This window comes from Lathamus discolor, chromosome 5 (genome assembly GCF_037157495.1).
Source record: "Lathamus discolor isolate bLatDis1 chromosome 5, bLatDis1.hap1, whole genome shotgun sequence".
Taxonomy (NCBI): domain Eukaryota; kingdom Metazoa; phylum Chordata; class Aves; order Psittaciformes; family Psittacidae; genus Lathamus; species Lathamus discolor.
This window is the reverse complement of record NC_088888.1, coordinates 115,749,674-115,777,277: the sequence shown is the minus strand read 5'-3', so window position 1 is coordinate 115,777,277 and position 27,604 is coordinate 115,749,674. Positions and strand designations below refer to the sequence as shown.

Below are 27,604 nucleotides of genomic sequence, written 5' to 3'. Positions count from 1 at the left end.
ACCAGCCCAGCTTGTGTATACTGGAAGGCTGCAGACAGGCTTCCTTGCCAAGGCCAGAGGAAAAGGGCAAATCCAAGGGGAAAAAAATGAAAAGTAGGAAGCAAGCAGGTTGAAAAAAAAAGGGCATTTGAAAGAATAAGGCTGACAGCAGATAAGGACTCTGAATATGGCTCTGGTATTTTCTGATCATGCCTGCTGCTGCTACAGCGCCACAGAGCAGCATCCACTGAATGGTATGAGACCTAGTGCTTTTCCCTTCCCATAAATCTAGCACTGAAATGCGGATTGTTTGGCACCATTAATGTGTTTTTGAGGCTCTGTGGTATTACTTTTAATAATGACTTAGTACAGAAAGTGATTGCTTAATAACACCATCAAAGTCTGCATGCAAATGAAAATTATCCCTGGGGGATTTGCCCAGGGTAATATGAACAGTTAAGGAACATTTGAAAAGGTAAAAATAACTATGCAAAATATGAGTCAGAGCAGTCATTTTAGCAGTAACAAAGAAATCAAAGTGACAGAGAGAAAAATGTAACTTTCCATCATATTCTCTTGTCACTGTTTTATGAATGGTATTTAGAGAGCAACAGTCTTAATAAAAGCCCCTTTTCAATGCGGCCGAGGTCATTTTTAGTAAAACAAACAATAAGACTCTTTTTTTTTTAACACCTTTGACTACAGCCATCGGGTAAAGTCCCCAGCGGATACAGATGGAAAACGTCCAAGTTTGTCTCTTAATGATACCCCTTGTCCAAATGTACTCCTTTCCTCAAATTTTCCACCCTGGGCTGCAAATGCTAGACATCAGGACAGCAAAAGGCTTTATCTTATCTGTAACGCAGTATCAATAGCACTGGTTCCTCTCTGCCTTGCCCACCGTAACAGCACATTGTAATGGTGGCAGAAAAATAAGAAAATAATCCTGCCCAGATTTTACTGCTGAGATAACAGGAGGCAAACCCACCCCTTTCACCCCAGATTACTAATTCCTTGTGGCACCAAACTGCCTCAACAGCACACTGCCAACCAGCCCTACCATAGCACAGAGGCAGAAGCAGTCCCCAAGCAAAAGGTTGCATGTTACATTATAAGGGTGTCGTGGCAACTATCCAGCATCGCCCTTATCACAGCAGCGCCGTCTCTTGGCTGACCACACCGGGAGAACCATTTCGGAAGTCCTTTTATCCCCTTCCTCCAGCCCTCTGCCTTCTCCAGAGCACAGTGTAATGCACCAAAGCAAAATGACCTTGAGCTAAGCTCTGGTAGGTGATGGGGAGAAACTACCCCCCCAAAAAATGTATGCCCTCAGGAGTGTTTATTAACCGTTTTCTAACCTCAAAATAAAAAGAAAATACCCAACACTAAGATTTTCTTGTTTCTGAAGAGTAACCTGGTTTACACCTAACTCAGCCGTCCAATAACAAACTGCACATAGATTTTATGCTGAACTCTCAGTCCCTGCTCTACCCAAACTTGTTGAGGGTTAGCTAAGGCACCAACACAGCCATCTGGGTCTCTCCCCTCTCCCTGCCTCCTCCCAGTTTGTATTCGAACTGTTTACCTTAGTGATCAAGTTGATCTACGAGAAATTACTTATTTTTTTTAATATCCATAATGATTTCCTATTGTCTTTTAGCTTTATGAATTAGTTTTACTGTTGCAGTGAATGCTTTTTTTGTCTTCTGACTGCACATTATCAAAGGGACACTTTGTGCCTGCCATTTGCATTACAAAAGCAGTGCATGGTGTAGTCTAAGAACAGAGCTTGAATTTATAGCAGTCGAGTCCTGGATCCTCACACATGCTGGCCTCTGAAAGAATAACGGGGGTTCCTGCATTTGCAAAGTAGCCAAAAAATGGTTGGATCGATATCCGTAAAGTCACAAGATTGTAACCTGCTTTCTTCATCGGCCACCAGCGTATTTAGAGGGAGCGATAAAGAGAAGGCGCTGAGCCCCCTTGCCTATTTTGCAGGCTGTGTGAACTGGTTTACAGAGCATCCCTGCGACCTGCTTTATATTCAGGCGAGGCTGTAAAAAGTTGCCAAGTTGAGGTGACCTGCTAGGGAGGGGGGAGGAAATCAACTCGGAAGCTGCAAACTCGATCCTGTTTATCCCACGGGACTGGCTTGCACACTGGAGGAAATACTAAACACCAAGAAGGAAGTTGTTTTATTAGAAATGCATCCATGAGGCTGGGAGGAAAAAAGCCTGTGCAAAGTTTGCACAGTCTTTTCCTTGGCTGAGAGCAGTGAGTCAGCCTGATAATGCTGTTGAAGTGTGAGCTGGCTTTGGCATTTAAAACTCCTCGTTGCTTTTTCAGCGCAGCAAGAAAATGCAGTCCATATGACATGGTCATGCTGCAGACAAAGCCAGCCTTTTCCTCTTTCAAAAGAAAATATTTCCTCAACTTATTATAATAGTTTAATATCCCTGCAGTAAGACTTTTTTCATAGCATTACTGTTAATAAATCCTGGAGCTGCCAGAGCTATTGAACTGCAAACTATGAATGTAAAATCAACAGGCATGCTTGGTCTTGTGAAGTTAAAAATGCATCAAAATATGCAATGTGACAAGATGCTGCATCCCTGTATCACTACAGCAAGGCCATATGCTGTTGCTCAACTTCTGCATTAGCTCATTCCTTTGAGGTGCATCACTTTCCTTGAAAAACGCTTTACAGCCTGCTTTGGCAACCCTGCCAAAATATAGAAGGTGAGGAAAAGAGGCAGGATCTGACTGTCTTAATGCAAACATGGGGTGTAAAATACAGAGATAACATCCCAGAAGTTTTAACATCTGAACATGTGTTCATAGAGCAATCTGATTAAGCAGAGGTTGGGTTAGTGTTGCAGGCAGGGGGGTGGAAGAGAATTTTTGTAGGGGCTTAAAAGGGGAGGAAGAGGTACTGGCATCAGCAACACTTCTTAATGAAGAAGTTATGCTGGGGGGGAGGGAGGGAATGTTCTGTGCTGCTTTTTTTTTTCATTTGCCCTTTTGTAAATAATTTTCTTGCAAGAGTTGTCTGTGAACAAGTTTTGGCACTCACTAACATAAATATCCTTTCCAAGGCTGATGGAGAGACATGGTATGGCTTGAGATGCGCTGCCAATACTTCTCTGGTGGCCCCATCATATTACTCATAATGTGAGCGCTCATTAAGGAAAAAAAGTTCAGATCATCCCTTGCACAGGATATTACAGAAGTCAGAAAATGGAAAAACCTTTTAACTCATCTAATCCATCCCCTGGCTGCTACAATATTATTCCTTCCATACCATATATTATCACCCGCTGCCTTTTCCAGTTGAGCTTTAGCTAGTCCAAGCAATGGTGCTTCTGCTATTTCCTTTTGGAGACATGCTGATAGACCTCAGTGTTTGGAGCTTACTCTGGCTCCTACCAGTTTTCAGTTTAAGCCGAGTCTATGCAGACACTCCCACGCCATACCCGGGTAATTGAGTGGAGGTTTTCCCATGTTAAACATTCCTTTAGTGCCTGTATGCATGTGCACGCAGAAACACACACAGAGTGCTTGCAGACACACGTTAACTTCTTTTAATACATTTAAGAAGTGATGTCTTGCACTACTGCCATGATTATTTGTGCTAATGTAACATGCACTACTCCTTCTCTGCCCCGTTTATCTTTACTAGTTTGTTGGGGTTTTTTTTCCTCTGTCACAGCCAAAAAATAACCAAGCATAGGGTAACTAAAAGAAAAATTGCATCCAGAAGATCAGCAAAATTCTCTTCAGCATAGCACACAGCTGAAAACAATGAAATATTACATCCAAGTGACACCAAAGGAATCAAGGAAATGCATCATCCAACTTCCAACCACGTTAGAGCTAAAATTCACATCCTTGAAATCTGGCTTTTCAGTTAAGCTGGTATCTTTATCAGGGGGCTGTGGAGAGGCAGGAAGGTGAACCCCAGCCTTTCCTAGGTGAGCAGGTTTTGGGAAGGAGATAAAAAAATCCCCATCCCTGGCAGGCTAAAGGAAATCCTGACTACCTGATAACACTGTAAAAGGGCTGCTGTTGTTTTTAGAGCTGGCCTAAGACAGATTAGCTCAGGTAAATATCTCCTAACCAGAAGCCTTTTCTCAGCAATAAGTCACTGTCCTTATCTACCCCAAATGACTTTCTAAACAGGTGGGTTCAGAAATAACTCTGCAAGCTCTGGGAAATGCCAGTGCCGGCTGTTGTAATCCCACGGAACTAAGCCAAAAGCTTTTATTTGTGCTTTTTGCTCTCTTTCTCAGGCTGCTTTCAGTACATCAGGAGCTCCCTCTGTAAGCAGGCAATAAAAACGTTCCACTACACCTACCCCCACTACCCTACCTACCCTAGCGACCAGGGTCATGGAGGGTTGCTATGTTCAGCCAGGTCCCTAATACCAACCACAGGCTTTAAGGACAGAGCAGGACCTTTAGGCAGGTTCCCTGGGGTAGTAGCACACTTGGGAGCAGCCACCAAGCAGTTTGGTAAGCCTCCTGCCATGAGCTCGGCTGCCTTTTTTCTTGGAGAAACCAAGCAGTCATATGAAGAGAGTGCAAGGCAACCACCACGTTGAAGCCAAGACTGGAGGGGTGGTTTCCAATTAAACATTTTCTATTGGAAAAAAAACCTCAACACAACAAAAAACCCCAAATCCTGTAAAAAAAAAAAAAAACAAAAAAAACAGCAAAAATCCTGAAAAAAAACCCAACCAAAAAACAAACTCTACCACTGAGGAAGGAAATGAGAAGATAAAGCTGCTATTTTGCAACATCGCTTTGTTGGCATGAAAAGTCCTTGAACAGATGCCCCGTCCACCATTAAATATTCACAACATATCCTTGTAAAAGAATAAAGCCCACTCAACTTATAAGGAATATCACAATGTGTTCTTCATAAAAAAAAGATGCATTTAAAGATCTGGGAGGAAGAAAAAAAAGAGAGGAGGGAAAAGAAAAAAACCCAAGCCAGCAAAACAGCGCCATTCTCCAAAGGAAGCAGAGACTCTTGGAAGTAGCGCACATTCTCTGGCGTTAATTTTCCCACTTAAATTACAGTGATGCTGTAGCCTCATCTCATTAGAGATCATTGTCCCCAGTAGACAGTTGTGTTTATGGGGGATTCTTGCTGTTCCACACCTGCTGCTCAGGTTGCTACGTGATAAAGCCTGCATACAAACAGCAGTCTTGAGGTTGCTGGACTGCAACTGATGAGCCCAGGCTAATTCAGGGGTGATTATGTAGTTTACTGGACCACTAAACCTCTTTAAGCTTGTAATTACTGCCTATTTGAGTAAAGAACATTCAAAAGCAATTCACTGCATCATGCCTGCCACAGCTGGAAGCAGGCTGCCAGCAGTCTGCAGGGACATTAAAAATCTACAGGGACGGGGATTCGAGCACTGCTCATAGGCACTGACGGCGGTGGCAGCCAAGTGCGTTCACATTCCAGCTCACCTTTCCTGACCAAGCGTACTATTAAAGGTGCAATGAAAACTATAGAAAAGCAATAAAGATGACAAATAACGGGACATAATTGAAAGAACTGCATTTTAATGACTCTTCCCCTCTTCCCTCTTCCCTTATACTGGCTAAAAGAAAAAAAATGAAGACTTTTTGTCATGACAAGGGAAAGGAAAGAAAAGGCCTTTTGCAAAAGGGGAAATGCACTGCACCAATGTGAGTGTTTCTCTTTTGAAGTCAGGGGCTTTCCTCAGGTTTTGAAGTTTCAGAATAAGTTTACTTGTAAAGTGAACGCACAATGAGCCTTATTACATATTGGCAGCAGTGATGATGCAGAGCATCTTAATCACTGAATCTTCATTAAATGTTCCTCTTCAAGTCTTCATGAAACCCTTCAAGCATGTCTCCAGACCTGGAGCATGTACAAACCCCCTCTGACTTCTGCATCACTTGAAAGCACTGGGAAATACCCCAAACCACCACTCTGCGAAACAACTCCACCTTGCACAGCAACACAAACGTCACGCATGGGCCCCTACTATTGAGACCAAGTTGTTTGCGTCTTTTTAAAGTATTAAATAAACATCCCTCTGATCCTGTTTGCCTTTTGAATTTTAACCCCCTCCTTTTCAAGTCTGCCCCTGCAGCTCTCAATGAGCAGGAAGTTATTAAAAAAGATGCCTTGTTTTTTTGCATAATTAGCAGCCTTTGAGAGGGGGGTCTGGGGGAAGAAGAGCAGATCAAATGGGACCTATGACACAGGCAAAAAGGTTGATAATGGGGATTTTTACAAGTGAGTAAACAAAGGTCTGGAGAGGATTGCTCCAGCAGAGCCAAAGAACGGAGGGAAGTTGCCAACATCATCACAGAGCCCCAGCATTGCGTTCTTCACCAGGAGCTCTGATGAGATGGCAGCGCCTGCTCGTGTGGCTGTGGTTGAAGAGCCAGGTCCTCAAAGCCCTCCCTTCCTCCAAGCACTCCACACCACCATCTCCCTGCTATTATACCGCCACGTGTGAGGTCCGTGTCAACGGGCCTAACGAGCCGCCCTATTAACTAACTGCATGAAATGTACTTTAAAGCCTCGCAGGACATTTGGAGATCCAGAATTCATCAGTGTCGTTTCCCTGCCCCACTAACGACTGCCACAGCTGCCTGGGAGAATGGGGTGTGGGAAAAAGCAAAAATAAACAAGGAAAATAAAATAAACCGTTACTATTGATACAATTAACCCTGGACTGAAGTAAATTTAAGAGATGGGGCCTCTTTCTCTCCTCATCTAATAAATTGCCTTGTTTTAAGAACCATGGACATCTCATCTGCAGTATTAATTTCACTACATATCTAGGCAAATGAAAAAAACCCTATGCACGGTAAGTATGCCACTGTAAACAAACGTCATGTTTTAAAAGAGAATATAAAAGCATTCTGAAAGTTTGTTCTTAAAAAGCATGTAAATTCCCAGCCACAACAATCCTCCAACTAACCCCATCCGAGCTCCAAAGAGCCACAGGCTTATATGTTATCCAGCCATCACTCTTATTAATATTCATTAGGCAGGTCTACTTGCATTTTCATAAGCTGTGAAGGTGGCAAAAGAAACAATCAGAATTCTTTAACACACAGGCATTATCAATTCAACATCTGCCAAAGAGGAGTGCATACAGATCTGAGGTTGAAATTCAAATGCAATTTACCTGGCCTACAGCTGAGCTTCACTTCCCAACACCCAGCAAGCTATTTCAGGTGCTCTCATTTTATCCATCCCAGCTTTTACATCCACAAAAGTTCACTCTCCATTACTTTCACCTTTAAAACGTGAGTCCCTCATAAATTCAATCCTTCATTCCTTTAGCTCGGAATTCCCTTCTGCTAAAATAGCCCAAGTTCAGTAAGAATAGATATATGAAGAATACAGACAAGTTTTAATGTAGTAAACTTGACTAAGCAATTCTGCTTTCTGACTAGAGAATTCATTTATCTACACCCATTTAGTGTGTGAAATCCCTTTGACTGGCTTCAGGGAGCAGACCTGTGCAGAAATACAGACTTTCTGACCAGCCTGGGCTAAAATTTAACTCCAAGGGATGAAATAAGAAGTCTCCAAAAGAAAACAACTGCTGTAATTGATTATGTACCCTACTTAGCAAAGAAACCTGGCTGATAATGCTAATGAATTTAAGAATAAACTAGACTTGCGTTTCCAGGATGATATTTATATGCTCAAGGACATGCACCAAAAAAAAATTGTGATTTAGATCTTCTGAATGTCAGGAAAAAGCACACCCCAATTCTCCTCCAAATCTCCAGATGCAACCATAAATTAAAATGCATTTGCCCACAAATCCACTACATATTAATTGCTGTCCTTATAAAAAAAACCTCATTAAAAAGGCTTAGATCACCTCCAGGATTTGCCACTTTTCCCTCTTAGCAACTTGCTTGGACAGAGAGGGTTCCCCCATAAAAATAGTAACCTTTCTCCCCTCAAAGTCAACACAGTTCTCCACTGATTTCTCCTGGCTTCCAAAAACCTCTAATGACCAAACTATACCCTCCCTCATGGAGGGTTGGCAGGACCAAACTTTGCATTTCAGTGCGAATATTCATGGAGAAAGTCACTTCTCAGGGCTTGGCATTGGCTGATGCCGGGGGGTAAAAACCATGCTGAAATGGCAAACTTGTCTGTGTAACTTCAGATATGGTGACTAGCTACAGCAACTGTGGCCAAAGAATGGGGTACCTGAAGGATATGTCTTCATCTTTGTAAGGTGAGACCCCCAGTGGGTGTCTTCCTGTTGAAGATGAAGGATGATGGATAGACAAGGCCAAGACAGGGATATTTTAGAAGGGGGTCTTCAAAAACCCAAATTGAGTGAGCTACAAGAAGCCAGCACCCACCTCAATCCCAACCTGAACATCTCCTCCAGCCTCTGGTTCAGGCTCTTTCTAGGTCTGAACACATTAAGCACCACACACGTAATGCCTCCACAGATACTTCCATAATAAAAGAAACAATCAATGTAAAAGAGACAATCAACAATCAAGCAAAAGCCTTGAGGTGGCATGTCGCTTTCAGCACATTCATGGTGTGATGGCCATTAATAATTTGCAAGGATAATAAGATATAATAAATTAATTTTTTTATTACTGAGCTCCAAATCCCCCTCTCTGCTTCCCCCTCCTTTCTGAACAAAACTCCACATTTCTTTTAGAAAGACATAAACAAAATAGCTAAAGACCAAAAATATGTCACCACTAACAACTTACAAAATAAGGAAGAGCAACCAGGCACATCTGATCTTGCTCTATACATGAACCTTTCTAAGATGACTGCTCCAATTAAAGAAAAAATCAAATTTATCATTTTGATGATACGAAATTATGAACTTGACTATTATATGCATATATTTTGTTTAATGGCTTCATTTATTTTAATAACAAAGAGAAACTAGATCTTTACAGATGAAAGCTTTATTTCATGGCTTCGGTGCAACTGGGATTTTTAAAATCTGTGATGTTAACCAAAATGTGATAATGGATGTTCTCAAGGGTCCTATTTTATAGCATTTTATGCAGAGCCAAACTATACGCGAGACATTACAAACATCATGTTTAGCCCTATTTTAAGAAAGTAGAACTGACTCCGGCGTCAGAGGCCCCTGTAATTGTTTTCCGTCTGTTTCTTGCTCCTCTGAACAGTTACTTGTGCAGCAAAGTCTGGCTGTAGAAATACTGTGACAAACGCATTAGCTCTTCAAAGACTTGTTATAAAATGATATTGAAAGGCACCACTTGTGGGATTTTGGCTGGGAGGGGACAAGAGTGATCACAATGTAACTACTTTATCTATAGCAGGCTGCCTTGAAGGGTCTGTTGGCATCCAGAATAAGACAGACACAAAAAAGATGCTGAACAAAAAAAAAAAAAGATTAAAAATGCTAACTCTGCTACTGTTTTTATGTCTGTTGATTCCTAGGGTAGAGATAATCAGAAACACCTCATCAAACTTGATCATTCTCTCAGTCCTTCTGAAGAGCTATTCATCTACTCCACTTTCTTTCATTTTTATGTTAGTAGATTGAAAACAGTTGTTTCAGGCAACGGCAGCACTCACGCGTATACAGCCTTAAGGATTCTCCTGTTTAATACATTTTACACATGTATATACATTTTTACGCAGAGGTGTGCATGCACACATGTGGGTTGATGCAGTTTTGCAGACTATGTCTCTACCCCCAAAACCAGGGACCTGACCACTGTTTTTGGGAAGGGAGCCCAAGATGGCAGCTCATGACTAATGGCTGTATCATCCCTGGCTCGGTGGCAGCGAAGCCCCAGGTCTGATCTGCCAAACATTCCCTTCATTTGCAGCCGATCAGCAGATGTAAGCACATAGGCCCTGTCAGCTTGACATATCATTCCTACGACAATGTCAACGAGTATTAATGTTCAATTATCTGTCCTAGAAATAACCCTCGCCTTTACGCACTGTGTAACTGGGCGCGTGGCACCGCGGTAATCCAAACGACAAGGGCAGAGATGCCCGCACTCACCCACTCGCTGTGAGTTGGCTTCCCAACATCATGATGACATTGCCTCGCGGTAGCACATGGATGCCTTCCCCCTCCCTGCTCTCCCTGGTTGTAGGGGGTTTTTTTTGGAAGGCATGTCGCAAGGACCCCAAAGACCTTTCTCCTCCTCTTCACATGTTGTATGTCACCTATCAGCATGCTGAGACATGCTCAGAAAAGATGTATTTTGATTTCACACCCATGCAGAATCACAAGGAGTTTGTTTGCCTTTACAGAGGGCCATAAGCTGCCCATTACCTGTCAGCCTCTCTTTATCTGCTGTGCTCAAGTATACATACATATATCATTCACCATCAAAGCAAACGCTAACAGCAGCTTCTTCCAGGGCTGCCTCAAGATCAACTCAATCCCCAACTACATGGCTTTAGTAATTTGTCCAAATGAAACATCACAGCTTCTCTTTGTTAAAGCAAGTTTAAAGTTAAGACCCCTAAGAAAGAGATGATTTGAAGAAAAAACACGAGTTCGTTCCTGGCATCTTTTACTGCTGTTCAAATATTAAAATTATTGATCAGGCTAAATTCTAATAGGACTCTTGGAGCAAAAACCTTACCAAGTGCTGCTTCTTTTAAATCAGCATTACAGTCAAATTACTGCTAGTTCGAATAGGCTGTAATGGAGTTTGCATGATTTTGTGTGTGTGTGTGTGTGTTACTATGGCACAGCTTCCTTGAACTAACATTCAAAGGTTATCGGCTCTAAGTTATGCTTGCTAAGTCTTCTTATACAACTCACAATCAGAAGGAGGGAGTGGGAGGAAGCGGTGTGATAACCAGTGCCAGCTTTGAGATAAAGCCCTCTGCCTAATCTTTGTTTATTTAGACAACCATCTAACCGCAGCACCAGGCATAAAAACAAGCCAGGTGTAGGGCTGAGGGAATTTCTCCTGCCTTATCATGACTGCATGATATTTTGGGGCAAAAGGAAGAAGAGCCTTTTTTATTTTCTTCCCCAAGATAACTTTGAAAATTTAAATAATCCTAAAGTTTGAGGTTTTGATGTTTGGATTCGATCAGCTCAATGGGCTTTTTTGCTTTGTTTTGTTGGGAGGGGAAGTGATGGTAACAAAGCACATTTTATTCCACGCTTTTGTATTTCTGGAGGTTTTGGAGAAAAAGTTTTTTGCCATATCATAGTTAAGAATGAAGAGCCTGCCCTGAAGCATTCCCCACTAGAGGGGATTCAAGGTGTTTGGAACAAATATACATATCACAGGACCAAACTGGAGTAAATGGAATAGCTTTATAAATGTATTTCACCTTAAAGAGCTGACAGAGGGGCAGGCGCCCAGCACACCTCTGCAGCAGCAGTGCTGAAGCTGCTTTGCCAGCACTGAAGCTGCTTTTCCAGTGCTGGTGCCAAAATAGAAAAGCTCTTGCAGGTCAGGCCATAAGAAGCAGCACTGTAAGGCGTCTGGCTGAAGGATAACTGATCCTTCCTCCAGCTTCAGCAGCAATATTAAACTGTGCAGGGAAGCTTGCATGTCAGCTGATGGCTCTATTCCTCTCGCTGTATGAGTCCAAAGTTGCCTCCGACATACTCAAACATATTTTCCCCCTTTCTTTTCCCCCCTCTGATAATTCACCCCACTGTTTACTCAATCATTGTAGGTAGGGGGAAGTGATGAATGTTGCTGAGTGCCATTTTTTTTGGTGTGAGATGAATAACCCCAAGGAGCAACTTACACCAAGTCCCAGGCTCCTGTCAGCCCTATAATTGATGATGTTTTCACTGTAAGGGGTGGGGACTGGGACACATTAGGGCTCAAAAGGGGAAGTAAATGGAGTAAATTGACTCAGCAACTATGCCTTTTGCCATGGCTTCTAATAAGGATAAACTGATTACTGCCAAATGTACTTTAACACCACAGGGAAGGGGGAAAAAATAAATCGATCTGCTCAAAGGAAATAAATGCCATACCAGAAGTTTTTTTAAGTGAACTTCTATATTCAGAAGTGTAGAAGAACGTTTCAGCAGCATGTTGCTGTTTCTTTCTGAGTTGCCATTTACCATTAAACCAAAAATTAATTCGCAGCATTAAAAGGCATCCTAAAGATGAACACTGCAGAACGTTTGCTACAAAGCCAATGTATCCTTTTCCTCATCTCACTCTCAAATGACTTTGATAACAAAGAGGTGCACAGCAATGCTCGCTCTGTATTTCAAATGCTGACTTTATGTCAGCATCTTTTTATGGCGACCGGGAGACCGGATGCTTAGCTTCTGCGCTAGGCAGTGGGGAAGGCAAGCAGGCGGCAGCCCAGGTTGCCAGGGGTGACTACAGAGCTGACAACCCTGGGATCCAGCAAAACCCACCCTGACTGATGGCTTCTGGGTTCCTGCTGACCTTTGATCCCTTCTGGTTTGGCCGGGAACAAAAGAGCCCGTTCACTGGGGCCCCTCGCACGTATATTTAACGTAAGCGGTCATCGCCTATATGCTGATTAATATGTTTGCTTTACATGCGGTGGGAGGAGGACCACAGCCATCCCGTGCTGCTGTGCAGGTAAGCGCCAGCTTACCTAGCGTGTATGTCACACAAAGTAAATCAAGAAAATCCACCGTGAGGCACATAAAAATGACTAAAACAGGTAAAGACAAATCTGGCACTGACACAAGAAGTTGCAGAGGCTGGTGATGGCACCAAGAGCCATTTCCCCATATACCCAAAAACCTGTGCTGAGTTCCTGTCACTAGAGATTTGGTGCTGTTCTGACACCGAAGGCCATCAGCAGCTCAAACACACTGTCGCAAAGATGCTGCTGGCTACAGCAAGCATGGAGGATGCTGTCCGACCCTCAGCAGCAACTTTCATCGATGCATATTGTCACCATAGCAATGAAGCTGGATGTGGGCAAATGACAAGGGCCTGTCATCACTCAGCCTGCCCTGACAGCCCTCAGCACCAGCCACTCTCATCCAGTCTCAGTAGACAAATACATCCTCAACGGGCCCAAAAGTAATAATCTGCTGTTCTGCAATGCTATCATTTCACTGGCACTCCTAGTAGCCATGTGCAGCCCTTATACCCTGTGGAGATGCTTTGTTTTATTCCTCAGTGAGTTTTCATGCTTCAGGGAAAAGGACGAGAAAAGTGAGGAAGAGGCGAGCCAGAAAGGAGGCAGCAGTACCCAATTCAAAGATCAGAGACCATCAGGAAACAAAAAAAAAAACAAACAAAAAAGGGAAAGAAAAGGAAAATATATGTTGCACAAATGGCAGTGAAACATGAGAATTAATGTTTGAAAGGACCATAATGACACTTTCCATGCAAGGGCTTCAGTGAGGAATAGGAATGTTACTGTGAAAGTCAAAAGCTCCCTTTTAATACTAAACACATCAGTTGTATATAAAATGCATCATCCCTTCACAGAAACAGGTGTTTGGGGTGAAGTCAGGATAACTGGCAAGGTAGCCGGGCTGTCACCGACAGCAAATGTGGCCAACACACTGATCTGCCTTCACGCCAACACCAAGATTGGGGGTCCCAGCTATTTTCACAGTCCTCCTGCCAGAGATGCCACAAAGAGACATTTAACTTGGTCTACTTCCCTGCTGCCCTGGTGGAAGTACAGTAAGAAGTGAAAGAAATCAGAAATGGCAAACACTACCTCATCTAGAGCTCATCTGCCCGGTTGGATTAATCATAATGTCTCTATTTTGAGAGAATTCCCGCGCAGGGTCAGTTTTTACTCATCCCACCCATGCAAACTTGCCCTTTCCAATCCCAGTGCATGCAGAAACTGGTGAAAAAGATTCAACTTGGTGGGTACCTTAACTTAGTGCATCACAACCACGCACTCCGTATTTTACTTTGCGTTTAGTCACACAGAATAACCCGATTTAGCAGCAATCCTATGTATCGCACAAGCCTTCTCACCATTTAGAAAGCTGCCTTTTAATGATATTTAATTTAGACTCGCTTATATGCTACATTTGCTAGTGAACACATTGGCTGCATGGCTCTTATTTAACGTGTTCACCGCACCCCCACAGTGTGCAACACGCTCACCAGTCCATGGCAGCCCTGGAAAAGACAATTCACGGCTTGAAGATTTTTAAACCTGATTTACTGTTCCAAAGAAACAACTATGCAACTAATCTTCCAGGACAAATGTAACGCCCGAAGAGCAACTAAACTGAAACGTATAAATTCCATATATACTTAAAAATATTATTGTCTGTAATTTAATATAACAATATTTCTAGGCCTATAACCTTGCACGCAGAGGCAATTTCCCAAGCATTAATACTTAAATGGGTCATATGCACCACATCTGTCATTCTGTCCTGAAGTCTATGAGGCACAACCAAGACTCTGCAAGCCTATTGATTTTTCTAGCATTTGCTTTAATTTACTTAACCATTGAGAAATCCATCAGTACATAAAGGGCAACTGTCCATTACTGCCTCATTTGCAGACATTCTTTCCCCTCATTTTTTTTGGTAAATATTTCCCCTTAAATCGCTGTGTGTTTACAGTGTAAAAATGAAGCCAGAAAGTGCTCACACCTGTTTCTGTTCAGTAACTGCTGCACTGAGGTATATGTAATGTGCTTAAAGATAGAATAAATATCTAGACATTATTACATCTGTGTGCAAAGGGTGGTAAATTAGATCCTAATTACATTAACAGGGATTCTGCCTCCCAGCTTAAATTTTACATGAGCACTCTGTAAAAATCCAAAAGCTCTGCTGTGGTTTCTTTACGAGCTGGTGATTACAGCTACTTCCTATGCGGTCACTAAATATTCTGTTTACAAATAAATGAAGAAGCTTTGAGCCAACTTGCCAGGGTAATAATCCGTGTGTGTGTTTTTTTTAATTCCTCAGCAAACCTTTACCACATAAGCATGGCAACAATCAGAAGCCCTGGCTTCATCTAATTACTCTATCACATAATTTCACAAATTGCCTTTTCACTGGGGAGCCAAGTGCAAAACACGCTCACAGTGGGACTTCAGGCAGCAGCTTTCATTTACTACTCATTTCTTGTTAAATTAAACACAAAAACACCAGTTGTGTGAAAGAAGTCAAAAAGAATGCTTGCAAATGAGCCAGGCGAGTGTATCTTATATTTATACCATTTGCACAAAATAGCTCATTGGCAAGCTGGATTTTTAATGGCACCATTATCGCCTTTAACCCTTTTAAAGCCCAGCGCAAGGCTGGCAAACGAATCATCCCGACCAAACTCAACCTGGTGCAACAGCACCAGGCAGCACATCAGCCTTACCAGCAAACATGGCATCTTTTAGTTAATAACCGGCGAGATGAGCAGCGTGCCCTGACTTTGCCTCCACATAACCCCTCCAGCCTCCCAAGGGTTTAATGGGGAATGACTCAGGGCAGAATTTGCCCCATAAATTCCTGGCTATTACAGCCACCTAATACGATGGAGGGACAGAACTACAAATAAACTGAGTGGGATTTCTAAGCGCAATTCCTATTCCACCCTGGTATTGCCCTCTGAGGTGCAGGGGAACCAGCGGGACTCGGGGGCAGAGGGACCCGGAGGGCCAGACCCCTGCTAATTATGCGAGCACTAACAAGGCAGGATTGCAAGCTGCCACTGAGGAACACAAATTATTGTGAAAATGATTGCAGCCAGTGTACCATCGCCAGTGGAAGTGAACCAGGGGTTACACAGCTCTAAGATGACATTTTTTACATCAACAAGTACAAAACTAAAACACGGCCATTAGTAATTAAAGCTGTTCCTTTTGTAGCACCAGAGCCATTAGGTCAGGTACCATTTTACATCAGAAACTAGGCCTTGATGGCTGTAGATTTGCCAGCATTATCTGCACAGGGAGGAAAAAAAAACATTAGCAGCAGCTGTCTGTGTGCCTCAACATTGAAAATCCTATTCATACAGACAGGTGGAGTAATTTAAAAGCCAATGTGGTGCAATTCTGATGCAACTAATGCCACTGTTTACTAAAACGCCACTATTACTGCTGTTTATGAAAACATCAGTAAAACTGCATTTTATTCATAAGAATCCTAAGATTTGGGTTATTAACAGCTTCAGAATTATTCTGCCAGGAACTGAAGCTTACAACCCCTCCGGGGTTTACAACCTGCTGCACTGACGGACCCATGCTCAGGTTTCAACAACGAAATGAAGGGTTTATCCTCTGCCACTCCACGCTAGCACAGTGCAACTCCTGGATCAGCACAAAGCCCATGGCAAATAAGCAGACTTCTGCCAATGAATCTATTTATTAGCCAGATTCATCTAATATAGCAGTTACCTTCCCAAAAATATCACTAGGGACCCCAAAAGCTATAGTTGACATAAATAAGGGCAGTCTAGGAAAGACTTTCACTTCAAAGCTGACTTCAGGTAATGAATAGAGTAAGCCACCTAATGCAGAGTTCTACCATTTCCCTTCTGAGTTCAAAGAAAGCCCTCAGAAAACATAGTAATACCATGAACTAACCCTTGGTTTTACTAGTGACTCAAGACCACTTCGGTGCCACTAACATGACAAGCTCACTTTTTGCATCACTAGTACAAAGCATCATAGTGGGGAAAAGGTTATTTTGTATATTTGCTGGTTTTCGGGTTGGGGTTTGGATTTGGGGGTTTGGAGATTTTGGATTTTGGGTTGGACTAGAAAAGGTCAACCAGTAGCCAAGAAAAGAATATTCATGTTATACCTAAAGTCTGAGAAGTATTTTCTGGGCAGAAGTTTCTGGTTCATAAAGCAGAAGATGCAGTGGTAAGTCTCCTAGACCTTGCATTATTAAAATGATGGCCCACCACTGAAGTGAAACGAGTACTCTGCTAAATACTATGGGTCTAAATCAGGCAATGATGCAAAAGGCGAGGTACATTAGATAACTACATATTAACTTAAACTCTTTTCTGCTTACTTACCTTCTCTCTACACATCTATTTAGCACTGCTGTAGCTTACAGGGTGAGGAGCTGGGAGTGCAAAGATGAGTCCGATCAATACATTTGTTCATGTATTGAAAACTGGATTTTCAGCTGAGTATTTTGAGGGAAAGCGTGGCATCATCCTTGGAAAATTTTAATTTTCTGTCAACAACAAAAAATTCTCCTCCACAAAAAAAGTTTTCTGTGGGTAATTTTGATGGGCAGACAGCAAATATAACCAGTTAATATTGGGAATTAGAGCTTCTTGAATATAGATAATGAGAAAAAAAATGTGTAAGCTACAGCAGCGCAGATTCTGTGTAGCTGAAGGCAAATGCAGGGAAAAGGAAACAAAATGAGCAAAAAACCAACTCGCTTCTAATGCCTGTCCTGGAGCAACAAACAGACTATATTCACCTCAATATCACTGTTTTGGTTCATTCAGACAAGGGTTAAGTTCATCTAAACAGATGTAGGACACTGTATGCCAGAGCAGGGGAATGAATCTTACACAACTTGATGTACCACTTCCAAATGTGACCCTATTTGAAAGGCAGCTTATCTTACACCACAGATTAACACATCTCATCAGATATGTGCCCAACTGGTTTGGTGCCTCATATTTTGGCACTTTACCTGATCTGATTAAGTCATTTGCTAGCTTACACTGGTGCGCTGTGAAACTCCTTCAAGGGTGAGGGGATTGGCAATCAAAAATTATCACTGGCACTTAGATATACACATATCTGAGAAGCAACATAGGCTCTTTTGTAGCAACTGTGTTAGAGGACAAGCTAAACAAACAACTAATAATGAACAACCAAGTCCATGAATTTATTCTAATTTCCTGCTCACCCACTGTTTGGCAAGACACCGTTGTTACCTTTGGTGTACTCCATATTGAAAACTATTTGCCAAAATATTTGAGTGGATACTTCCAAATTTACACAATGGTGGTCAGGCTTTTTCCCTCCCCCTCTCCACCTTCAAAATGTGATACTTGAATTTTGCATGTCTGCTTTGACTGCAGAAAGACTACATCACATCACACATTTCTGTGCCTTGACTGGAGGAGGCTAATTTCCAAAATGAAGCTGCACATGCAAAACGTCACAGCTGCAAATATCGAAATCAAGTAGAGGGTGGAGAAGAAAGAAAAGCATCTACTGTTGACTTAAAAATCCTTATTGCTGCAAACATGCTTGCTGGTACTCATTTCCTAGAATATTTATGCAAACAAAAGGAGATCTAGTACAACCAGAGCAAGTGTAACTTAACATCTGAATTAATGTTTATCATGTTTCAACTTTTCAGTATTCCCTCGCTTCTACTCAGATGTGAAATTCTTCTGGTGTATAAATACTAATGTGTTTCAGCAGCTTTCAAATAATTCAAATTCTTTATTGTGACGGTGGCTTCCACATTGCTACAACAGTGCCTCTAAGGTAGAAACTGGGGGAAACTGGGAAAAAGATATAACAGCCCTTTGGGAATAGACACTCTCCATCTGAAATCTAGCCCAGGCTGTTGGCTACCTTCTGATTTCAACCAAAATACTTCCCTAGACCACTGTTGCTCCCAAGACCTGCAATGAGCCCAAGATGAGTTGTCTCATACCATGTAGTTTAAAACAACATGATGGCTGTCTTCATCAGAAATGAGACTAACAGGGAAAAAACCGCCAGATTTTGTAACTGCACCGCACTTCTGAATGTGAGAAGAGTCTAAGTGAGGAATCTGGTTTCCTTAACCAACTGACTAAAGCGCCCTATATTTTTCCTTTCTGGTCTAAACCCAAAGGTTTGTTAGCATACCTCAGCGCTGACAACCTAAATAATCCTAAAGACAGCATGCGATTTCAGTACACAAGGCATGCTTTCCAAGCAATCATGAAGCAACAGCAGCACTGCCAAGTGCAACCCCCCAAAAAACAACAATTTTCTTTAAAAATGGCAACATTCACCCACACTAGAAAATGAACCAGTCCTTGGAGACTGGACAGGAGGAAAAAGCAACAAATTTGAGGAAGCTTAAAAAAATGCTGAAGGTTCTTTTTTGAAGTATCTATCTTCTGTCAAACTTTGGGAGGGCTGAAGGGTTAAGAAGTTAATTCAACCCAAGTTACCTAAGTCCTGTTTGTTCTCCTTGCGGGAGCTCTCAATTAAATTCTGACAAAGCCTCGGAATAATTATCTTCTCCTATAACAACATTTCTTATTTTCTCCTGTTGAAGATGACTGCTACACCACCTCCACCAGCAGAAGGGAGCTAAGGACCCTCATCAGAGGCTACCTGCACCAACCTGCGATGGATGCTTTGCTCATAGCTCTGGCAAGCCTTCCTTTGCTGAGGGCAGGAAAAGCTCTGGCTCCCACCTTCCCAGCCAAAGGGATGGTGGTGCACGGGTGACCAAAAGCAAGCTCAAAATGCCTGGCTTTTCCCAGGAATTTGGGACAGCTGGCACTAAGAAGTCTTGCAGATGTGGAAGAAAGATTTTTACAGTTTTGCCCACAATAAAATCAAGTGAAAGAGGAGACTTGTGTACTGGGGACAAAGGGGGGACGACCTTCCCCCCATTCTGAGTCCAATATATGGAAATACGACTCCTGTTACACAGATGAGCTCCAGGAGCCCTCTGGCATTTTGCAGAGCATGTATCAGTTGGTGCAGGATGGAGACTCATTTAAGTAATATTTTCAGGGGTGAGGTGGTGGTGTTTCGTTTTAATGCTTCCAAACCCTCTCAAGAGAAAAGCATAGAAAATCCTCGCTGGTTTTAGCCAATTATTTCCCCTTTTCATGTTTTCAGCAGCCTAGTTTTGTACCCATCTGCCCTCTCGCTATACTCCCTTCCAAAATCAGACAAGCATCCTGCATGGGAGTAGGGGCAGGGAGCCAAATTAACCCCACGCTCCGCCCAAAGCAAAAATCTCATAACCATGGAGGGATGACAGAAGACATGAAATCCACTTAACTTTAACCTTAGAAATTTGCTAGCCTGTAAAATATTCATACATAAACAAGCCTTATAGAATTAAGCAGTGTAATAGTATTTTTCTATCACAATAACATCCTTGGAGCAATGAACACTATTTTTCTCAGCTAGATTTGGATATAAAGTGCCTTCTTAAAATACCTGCTTCCAATAAATTCTTTTATACAAATAACAGCTTTGCTAAACAGATTGCATATTGCTTATTATAAGTTTTATTCTTTAACAGCATGGCATTGAGCGATCAATAAAGATTCAAAATCCAGATACATAACAGAAAATAACCTTTCATTTTTACTGTAAAGTCAACGTCTTTCAGCCACGTCTTTTACTTTCTGCTCAGCTTCCCATTTCAGTAAGATTTAACCTCTTAAGGAAATTGTTTTAAAAGCAGTTAAAAATAATGATTAAATTATGGGATTTACATGAAAGAAATCCTTGGCCCATTCATTTTTTTAAATCATGGCAATTTGTTTTTTAAAAGGTGTTTGAAGTCCTTAAATCTACCTCTTGGCACCATTAAAAAAAAAGTAGTTTATAATCCCCTAATGTGCTTAAATAAAGCCTTCAATAGTTTAAATTGTTATTAAACATCTTTTGGGATTATAATTTTATGGCTTTTTTTTGCCTGATTAGATGATGAACGCGAAGATCATCAAATACTCATCATATAACAAACCAATTACATCGTATAATCCTCAAAATGAGGTTTGAATCCCAACATTTCAAATTAAGCTGGATTTAAAGGATGCAGAGAATTCACAATGAGCGAACAAAGCACTTGGCAAAACACCCCTGAAACTCCCTTCTTTGAGTTTTGAACGAAAAGGTACCACTCCTAGGACAAAAGCATAGCACGGGTTGGACCAGAAACTAGCCCTGTTGCCACAATTAAATTTACACTGATCTCGTTGTAAGTAAGATTACTGTTGTGTCCTCTTCCCTTCCTCCAAGCTTTTCCCCTATCTTACAATCCCTGCTGAGGGCTATACATTAGTGAGGAGATCTGCTTGAAAAATGGTGGTGAGATATGATCCCCGAATGCTAAGTGATCCAAGAAATAATAAAAAAGAAAATAATAATAATAAAAAAAGAGAGTCGGTAAAATGTTGCTGGGCTGCAGCACACCCTGAAATTACCCTTAGGGCAACTTCCGGAACCCAGCTCCAGCACAGCACTGGTTTGCCCCAGTCACTTCTCAAGACCCTGCCATGGCATATGATGTTCATCTGATGCCACCCCACAAGGTCCCCTCATTTCTGACTCAACTTTCACAATTTGGGGATCTCATCACTTTTTCACTAGATAATAGCTTTCCTCTCTCTCTCTTTCTTTTTAATCCAAATTGTAACAGGCCATTCTTTTCATCTCAAATTTACAGCAAAATCCTAAAAAAAAAAGATTTCACAAACCTCAATATTTACAGGCTGGTGTCATTTTCCCCCATCAAAAATTCCAACAAGCTCCACTGCTACATTTTGCCTTATATTGGCCAACTTGGGCAGCTCTTTCAGCCCAGACACTTAAAATTGAGTCAGAATAGCGAACAGTTAGAAATAAATCCTGCAAAGTCTTAAGTGTAAGTCTGGTTGCCACTTTTGCTATTGTTTTATGGGTTTTTTTTCTGTTGTTGTTATTATTCCAAAGGGAAGAAGAAAAAAGGACAATCTGGATTAATTCATCCCCTGAAGTGTTTCAGAGTGTACTTTCTCCATTCACAGAGGACAGCGCCTGCCTACCCTTTGGGTGCACATCAACTCAGTTCTGCACATCAGTCAAAATAACAGGGGGGCTGCAGTCTGACACTGAGTGGGAACTATTGCCCAAACACTTCAGCAGCCAGAGAGGCTATGGCCTTACATTTGACTTCTTTCCTTTAGTAAGGGAAAAAAGAACTTCCTCCTACGTGGGAAACAAGAACTAAGGGAGAAGCCTTAGGAAATTAAGGCAGTACACAGAGGAAAACTTAATACTCTTGGAGATGGAATAACTTCATGAAGGGAATTTAATCAGCCTATAGGCTTTTGAAAGATCGTATTCGTCCAACATTTATTTTAAGTCTTTCCAACCATTAATCATTAGTATGACATACACAGCAATTACTGTCTATTTTGCTTAATTCCATGCCACTGATGTGTATTAATATTACAATTGTGAGGAAAAAATTATTTGCCTTTGAAAAGGAGGGCTCTCAACTAACACCCCTATTAGGAAGCACCAGCGGTCAAGGGGATGCTAAATTTTGTGCTTAACTGCTATTCATTTCTTCCCTGACATTTTCCAGATGGGAAAGTGAAGGCAGGTTAAGCACTGGGGGCAAAAGGGAGGTGTTGCCTGCCCTGACAAGTCCTGTGCCTGAACAGAACCACCTCCTTACCTCTCTTCACCTCCTGCTGTAGGGAAGACCAAATTCACTAATAATAAACAAATAAATAAGTGATGTGGTATCTCTCTACTGTGACCGCTCCTCAGCGAGGAGCTTAGTTGGGGACACTGTCATGCCACCATGTAGCACTTTAAGAGCAGTCATGAGGCCCAGACACCCTCATAAATCAGCTGGAGTCTCAATTCCTTCAGTCTCTCATCCCCTTACTGCTCAGCTCTGATTGCAGCTACGACTTGGGCCTGTGGGGTTATTTTGCAGAGTACAGCACCCCAAGCTGCTTGTCAACATGTTACATTGCTCTCGCACTAACTATAGTGTTGACTCTTCCCATGTTATCAACATGCTTGCCTGGAGGATATCTTCCTCCACACATAAGACTCACTGCTATTGTGGATGCAAGAGTTCCCTGGTGCCTTCTGACTCCAGCAAGAGCACTACCAGCTGAAATACATACTTGGAAGAGCCTACAATGTCGTCCAGACCTGTTTTAATTTGGGGAAACTGCCCACAACCCCACCTAGAGTAAATTGGAAAGGTCTGTCTCAAGGTCCTAGCTAGAGAAGGCTGGACTGGGTAAAGCAATTCTTTACTGAATTGATCAGACAAATCTGGAGCTACCCTGAAGGTGCCAGAAGAAGAGAAGGCTGCCCTGAAATAAACCTGCATGCTTCATCTGTCTGGGCGGGGTATGCACAGGTGGTGGTGGCTTTTTAAAGCAAGCCTTAGCTCAGTGCTGCAAAGGCAGAAAATGCAGCAGTTTCATTGCATAGGTCCTGGTTGAGTATTTCAGCCTTCCAGAAGAGACCACCTTACAGACAGATGTCCAGATGTTGCCTCCAAAGGGCAGCTACCAGCACTGCAGCAAGCTCTGCAGGCACTATCTTCTTCTCTTTTGCATACCATTACTGCACAGCAGAAGAATGAAAAGCCACTTGCACTCTACACCTAATCTAGACAAAACAGTGATAGGGTCCTGAGACTGTGCATGAAGCCAGCTGCAGGGTCAGGTCAAGCCCATGTAATTAAACACTCAACACAGGGTAGTTCCTGCCATGAGGTCTTTCAGGAGTTGTCCCTGTTTCTTCTGCCGTGTTCCCACGAATGGGTTTGGAGGGTGTTAGCTGGCCCAGGCTAAGAGAGTACTGGAGACTGCTCAAGCAGTTTAACAGGGTAGACCATCACATTCCTGTGCCTGGGCCAGGGTGATGTTCAAATTACTAGCACAAACAAAGCAACAGGCCACTTTCAGGAAATAATACTAATATATAGCACTTAATTCATAGTTCCTCAGCTGGGAATTATGAGGACTAACACACAGTTGCTCCGTGTCCCCTGGTGTGCCTTGACCTGAGCCTCCAGGGCACCTCCCCAAACCAGAACCCAGACCAGCTGCATCAGACTGGTCTGAGCATCGCTGCAAGGACGGCATCGCTGGACTCTTTTTGAGGTTGATGTCCTTAAACTCACATCTACCTGCAAAAAGACACCAGGTGTCAGCTCACCTTGGGTGAGGACCTAGAACTGCGGAGCCACCAAAACCAGAAGGGATCTCAGCCTTTGGAACTGATGCACTGAATGCACCAGGGACAGGGCTAAGGACCTGGCAAAGCTGGGGCACTGCTGATGTAGTCTGCCAGAGGGATTAGCTTGGAGATATCTGAGGCCCTCTCTGGCCTTGGAGGAGCAGTGCTTCAGCATGAAGGTTCATTCATAGCAACCGAGGACCACGCGGGGCAGGATTCCCTGCCTGATCCCCGTGCTGACAAGAGTCATGGCACATATCTGGTTTCTTGGCTCAGCAGGGGATGGAGGGGAGATGTGCATGAACACTTCCTCCAGTTTACAAGTATACCCTTGGCAAGGCTCCCACCGGGGCTGGGCAAGCTGGCCAGCTTCTGGTTTCATCCTGACCCTAACTACAGGCAGGGGAGAGAGTCAACCACTGGGATTAGAGGTGAGAGCTGCTCTTCACTAACACCTGCAGATCCTCAGCACCCCTCACCTGGCCATTATCCTCCCAGCACAGAAAAACTCAGATATAAAACCTGGGGCCAAAGGCCCACACCCCTGCAGTGGATGAAAACACAGTGACAGATCACCACAGTGTGATGACAAAGGAGAATGGCAATTGAAACACTTTTCTAAATGCTAATGTTAGAAGGTGTGGTACACAATATAAAGCCTTGCAAGAAGTTCCAGCACCCAGCTTAACCCCACACACCTGCCCAGAGCTTTGATTTCCAATCCCAGGAATAAAAAACCCCACAGGTAGCTGTGGTAACAGCTGCGCATCCCTTCCCACCCACCCCCAACCCTCCTTATAGCATTAAATACAGGGGTAACTTACACTCTGGGAATGAGAGTGTCTCAAAGAAAAATATTATTCTTTGCTATTAAACCAGATACATTCAGACCTTTCATCATGAAGCTCCTGATGATCTCTGACAAACATCTGAATAAGGTCTTTGTTTGCTTTTTGCTTTGTTTTTTGATCTCCCCAATTGTTTTCTGCAGTTCTCCGGAGCACAGAACCAGGAGCCGAACACTGCTCTCTGCTCCGAAGCAGCGATTCCCACGTCAGCTAAGGGGAGCTGCAGCTGTGCGAGCAGTGGGGCAGGACAGGTCGCCAAGGTTATTAGTATAAGCTTAGTCACATTTTGTGGTGACGTCCTGTTAACAACTGTGACTCCAACCAAAAAAAAATATCTAAAATCAACACACACACACACACAAAAAAAACCCCAAAACCATAAAACATACTCTCCACGCTCTTCCCCTGGCACCTAGCAAATGAGGCAACAACAACTCTGCTCAAAAAAGTTCCCTGAGCCGCCTATCAGCAACATCATATGTATTTTTTTTTTTTTTGCTTTCTACAACTACTACAACTATGACATTTTCCATGTTTTATTTTGCATATGTGATCTAGAGTTCACTTACTGTTAGATGCTGGAACAGCCATGCCCTCATGATATTTGTGGCTACTTTGGGAAAGATGCCACGCTTTTTATGTCGCTTTTTGTCCTTATCTGGATCATCATCATCACCTGTGCTGGGGGAAGCTACACTGTTGTCCAAGCCGTCACCTGTAAATATAGTGAATCAAATTTTGACTTATGCTACCTTTATATACTTCAGCCGAAGCCTGGCTTTGGGTATAAACTGCATGAATATTTAAATGAGGTATAAATTCTTTAACACTGTAATTCACCAGGGATTAAGGGGTTGGGGGGGAAGAAACACGGGGAGAGGGAGGGTCTCAGAACTGCGTTAGGCCCATTCTGGTTTATCCTGAAGGACAGTGTGGCCATTTCTGCCACTATAACCCAAAAAGTGCTTAAAAAGAAATAATAAAAGAAAAATCACAAGCTACCAGCTTGCAAAGGTGGAAACAGTGGCTTTTCTTCACACTAGGTCACTTCCTAAAAATTCATTCCAATCAGCTACTTTAGCTGAGATGGCAATTGGGAAAGCATTGATGGTGTCCCATCCCCATGACGTGTGTGAACCTGGGTGCCCCTTCCCACTCTAGGATGTGAAAAGTGGGGTGAATGCAGCTCTCTTTCAACATCATATTCTCTCCTCAATTTCAGAAATAACCAGAGGGTTGTGGCATCACTTATGTTAAGTCTTTTATAGATGTTTGACTTCCCTGCAGTTTTTGATGGGAGGTGAGTAGCTAACTGGCCTCCCCTCTTTCCAGCCGAAAGAAATTCATAGTGGGATAAGTAGGTACCAATTTGACATACACTGTAGGAATTAACACCCTGCTTTGTGCCATATTCTTAACAGGAATCTGCTCCTGTTAAACAACAACTGATCCAGAATGAATTTCCTTAATGCAGAGAAAATCTCAGTTCTCAACACATTAGCAACATATCTATGGGAGGATGAAACTGCATAGCAGCCAACTTGAGGTGCTGATGGGCTAGCAGTCAAAGGAAAACAAAAGTTGCAGTGCCCAGTCAGTTGGCATGCAATTTTTGTTTCAAACCCTGAAAGCAGTTTAGAAACAAGTCCACAGGGCGAATCAGTCTTTACGTTCTCTGCATGTGCATTAAATGGTACACCCTGGCTTCCAAGGCCACTGTTTTTGTAGCAACATGGACCTGTGATTAGGCAAGTGTTTTTCACACCTCCAGGCAAGAATGATCAAGAAAGTCATCAGAATTGGGCTGAATCAAAACTATCTCTGTTAGGAATAAAAATAAAAAGAAATGAAAAAAAAAAAAAAGTAAAAAGGATGCGACTGTCAAAATTATGATTTGTTAAAAAGCTTTTCCGCACCAAAAAGAAAAAAAAAAAAAGGAAGTTATTATTAGTATTATATTTTTAGTCCCTTACTGACCATGGCAAATTTATAATTGTCCTTATGACTTGGCCTGTGTCTTTAATGAAATGGTAACCATGGGTAGTTATAGAAACAAACAAGATTTTCATGAAGAAATCAGATATCTGACAAATTCTTTGAAAGCCCAGTATGTAAAAAAGGGCTTTTATAGAGAGAAGCAATTCACCATATAAAATAATAATTCATAAAAGAAACATGAGCAAAGAAAACAACTCAACAGCATTTAAAATTCCACGGACTAATCCACTTTCTGTCTGCAAGAGGCAAACAAGGAAAAGAAAAGTATTACGCATTCATTGATTAAAAATGAAAAGCTTCTAACCTAATGACACTGCCTTTCACCACCTCCCTGCATTCGTCCACCCACCCCCTTCCCCCCCCCCCCCCCCTTTTTAAAACACACTCTCCCCTCATTTCAAACCCCCTTCAGATTAATTTAGCAGGCATTGCCTCGTGCCTGACGGGAGGAGGACTCATTGATAATTTATGGAAATATCTACTATAATCCAAGGGAGATGACTTTTTTTCCAGCTTTGTGCATCAATAGATAATCAAGGCCTTCAAGCAGCCTTAGCTTCCCATTACCTCGGGCAAGAGAATTCCTGAAAGCATGCCTCCGGGGCACCTGAATTATATCCTCCATTAGGGGAGGAAAAGCTTTCTGCATTCCACCTATAACACTCCCCAGAACCTTTCCTGTTTATTTCTGCTGTATGAAAGCAGAAGCATTAGGAACAGGATTTTTTAAGTGAAGACTTATGTAGATACAATGGAGAAACCTTTCAAGCGCGAGCCAGATCACCTCCTTCAATCCCTGGCGGTGACCTATCCCAAATAAAAGGTTTCTGTTACATCATTAGCTCAAGCCAAAAACAGCCTTGGCTTAATGCACAGTTTGTTCTTCCTACTGTTTTTAGGCAAATACTGCT

At 42.4% G+C, this 27,604-nt stretch overlaps 1 protein-coding gene across 2 annotated transcripts in view; it reads right to left on the bottom strand.

Moving 5' to 3' along the window:
* Positions 1-27,604, bottom strand: part of MEIS1 (Meis homeobox 1) — a 103,291-nt gene that overhangs the window by 22,537 nt on the left and 53,150 nt on the right. For both annotated transcript variants that reach the window (XM_065682266.1, XM_065682265.1), the window contains one exon: positions 25,265-25,410. In XM_065682266.1, the coding sequence (XP_065538338.1) occupies positions 25,265-25,410 (146 nt within the window). The remainder of the gene's footprint in view (positions 1-25,264; positions 25,411-27,604) is intronic.